This window comes from Etheostoma spectabile, chromosome 9, assembly GCF_008692095.1.
Source record: "Etheostoma spectabile isolate EspeVRDwgs_2016 chromosome 9, UIUC_Espe_1.0, whole genome shotgun sequence".
NCBI lineage: Eukaryota > Metazoa > Chordata > Actinopteri > Perciformes > Percidae > Etheostoma > Etheostoma spectabile.
In genome coordinates, this window is record NC_045741.1 from 33,275,906 (window position 1) to 33,278,909 (window position 3,004).

General features: G+C 45.8%; 1 protein-coding gene across 1 annotated transcript in view; it reads right to left on the reverse strand.

Moving 5' to 3' along the window:
* Positions 1–3,004, reverse strand: part of LOC116695360 (acidic leucine-rich nuclear phosphoprotein 32 family member B) — a 26,636-nt gene that overhangs the window by 3,191 nt on the left and 20,441 nt on the right. The window contains exon 4 of the mRNA XM_032525578.1: positions 1,216–1,396. Coding sequence (XP_032381469.1) covers positions 1,216–1,396 — 181 coding nt within the window. The remainder of the gene's footprint in view (positions 1–1,215; positions 1,397–3,004) is intronic.

Here is a 3,004-nt window from a genome sequence, read left to right on the forward strand (position 1 = left end):
TTTACATTTCTTCAAAAAAGGCCCAAATATATAATATAAATATAAATATATGCCAAATCTCAAACTAGTGGGGCCATTCTCATCTTGTTCCGCTATAGCATCTTTGATCGCATACTAGACTAGTTTGACTGGGAAGATAGGGCACTTTTCACCCGCCATACACTTTGGGTTAAGTTGTCCCCACGCCATACACTTTGGGTTAAGTTGTGCCCCCACGCATACAACTTTGGTTAGTTGTCCCCACGCCATAGAACAACTTTGGGGTTCCAGTTTGTCCACCACGCCGGCATACACTTTGGGGTTAAGTTGTCCCCACGGCCCCATAGCACACTTGGGTTGAAGTTGTCCCCACGCCGTAAGGCACTTGGGGTTAGGAAATTGTCCCCACAGAAGCGATCAACGTATCACTGTGGGGTTAGAATTGTCCCCACGTCCAGATGACACTTTGGGTTAAGTTGTCCCCAACGGGGCCATCACATTGTGGTTTAAGTTGTTGTCCCCACGTCCTAGAGCCGTGGTTAATTGTCCCCACGCCATACACTATGGGTTTAAGTTTGTCCCCACCGCCATACCTTGGGGTTAGTTGTCCCCCACGTTCACTCATACACTGTTGGGTTAAGGTTGTGCCCCCACTTCACTTGGTTAATGTCCCACCCATACCTTGGTTAAGGAAGTTGTCCCCACTCCATACACTTTGGGTTAAGTTGTCCCCACGCCATACACTTTGGGTTAAGTTGTCCCCACTCCATACACTTTGGGTTAAGTTGTCTCCACTCCATACACTTTGGGTTAAGTTGTCTCCCATATATGGGCATGCTGTTGCCTTTACTTCCGTAAACAGAGAGCAGACACGGAGCACGGAGCTAGCGGCAGAAATGAGCCAAAATGTGATGAATTATGGACGTAAAGTGGATCCATCTTGGATGTAACGGTTTGGATTTAAAGCTCCACGACCCGGGAAAGAGGCTGGAAGTTCCAGGCTGGATAGAAATTCACCTGTAGAGGCTAGAAGGACCGGGAACCGCTAACTCGTTAGCTTTCAGCTGCAACTTACGGGGAGTCTCTATCTTTTATGGTTATTAAATTACTAAACTATGAATCAGAGGGGCTGTTTTAATATACGAGTTCTTTGAAAGGACATTACACACGCGAGAAACCTAAGACTTTAAAGGGTACCCTGTAAATGAGACTAAGTCGTTGACGCTGCACCCTCACCTTCCTCGTCCTCGACTCCGTCCCCCTCTCCGTCGGAGTCGGACGCCTCGCAGTCGTCGATGTCGTAGCCGTCCAGGTAGATGAGCTGGGGGAGGAGCTTGAAGATGGACTCCCTGTAGTCCGCCAGGTTGGTCACCTCGCAGTTGAACAGGTCCAGACTCTTCAGCTGGGGCAGCTTTTTCTGGAGGGGACAAAGACCCACGTGATTAAAAAAACAAAAACAAACAAACATAAGAACTTAATTTAGTCCCGACAACCGGCGCAATCGCTAAGCAACGCTTTGATGTGGACGTTATTGAGCTCTTCTTCTTCTTCCTTCTGCACTACTTTACCGGGAGGCTCTTCCGGCAAAAGCTGTCGTGCAGGACCGTGCAGGACCACGCGAGACCGTGCAGGACCACGCGAGACCGTGCAGGACCACGCGAGACCCTGCACAGAGCATGACATCTCTAGAACATGGGTTGCTGCCCTAGCGGTTAGCTTGTCTGCTAGTCTTTCTTAGTTCTAACCGATTTAGTACTTTTACTGAATTCTTCTTCCACCAGTGTGGAGAAGAAGCTAGGAGACGCTCTGCTGCTCAAAAAGTGGGATTTTATTTCAGGTGTTAGCTCGGCAGGGGGCCCAAAACTTTAGCAGACGCCATTTTTTTTTAACTTTCTGTTATTTTGAAAGTGTAAATAACGGAAATAAAATCTAACTTCTTGTGACATATCATACGAATGTCTAATCTGTCATTTGATGCCTTTTGGAGATTTTTTCCATCTTTTCTTGCTTCCTCCCCATCTCGTCCCCTCCCTCTTTTTTTTTTTTTAAAAAAAAAAAAAAAAAATCTATCTTTGCCCCTTAACAGTTTGTGTGTGTGTTGTGTGTGGTGTGTTTGGTATTTCGCTATAGCTTGCATTGATGGTGTTTGTGTGTGTGTGTTGGTGCTGATGGTGTACGTGTGTGTTGGCTATGATTGTGTGTGATATTGTGGACGTGTGTGTGGCTATGTTGTTGTGATATTGTGTGTACGTGTGTGTGGCTATGATTGTGTGTGATATGTTGGGTATTTGTGTACTGTGGGGTGTTGTTGGCTATGATTGTGTTTCGTGTGTGTGTGTGGTGTTGTGTGTGGCTATGATTGTGTGTGGGATATTGTGTGTACGTGTGTGTGTGTGGCTATGATTGGTGTGTGTGTGGGCTAGTGATTGTGGTGTGTTTGGTGGCTATGATTTGTTGTGTGTGTTTGTGTTGTTGTGTGTGGTGTGGAGATTGTGTGAGATTTGTGGGTGTGGTAATTTGAGATTTGATTGTGTTATTGTGTGGTTGGTGGTATTTGTGAGATTTGGTGGGGTGTGAGAGTTATAATTATGTAATAATTTTTTGTGATAAAAGTGGTGGTTGGTAATTTTGTGAGGTGTGTGTGTGTGTGTATCTATTGTGTGAAGATTTGGTGTTCTGGTAATTTTGGTGAGGTTGGTTGTGTATATTGTTGGAGTTGTGGGTGTGGTAATTTTGGTGAGATTATGGTGTGTGAGATATGAATATTATGTGTGTGAGAATTTGTTTTTTGTGACGTGCGGTGTGGAATTTTGTGAAATTTTGTGTTGTTAATTTTGTGTGAGTGGAGCTATTGGGGTGAGGTGTGTGTGGTGTTTGTGTGTACATACCCGTGTGTGTACGCTTGTGTATTGTGTTTACCACCTTAGTCCCGATTAGCCTGCTGACTCCTGACTCCCTCCCTGTTTGTGGTGTGTCGTCTATCCCCGGTTCTAGTCGTTCTGGGTCTCCGGATTCCCGTCCCCCC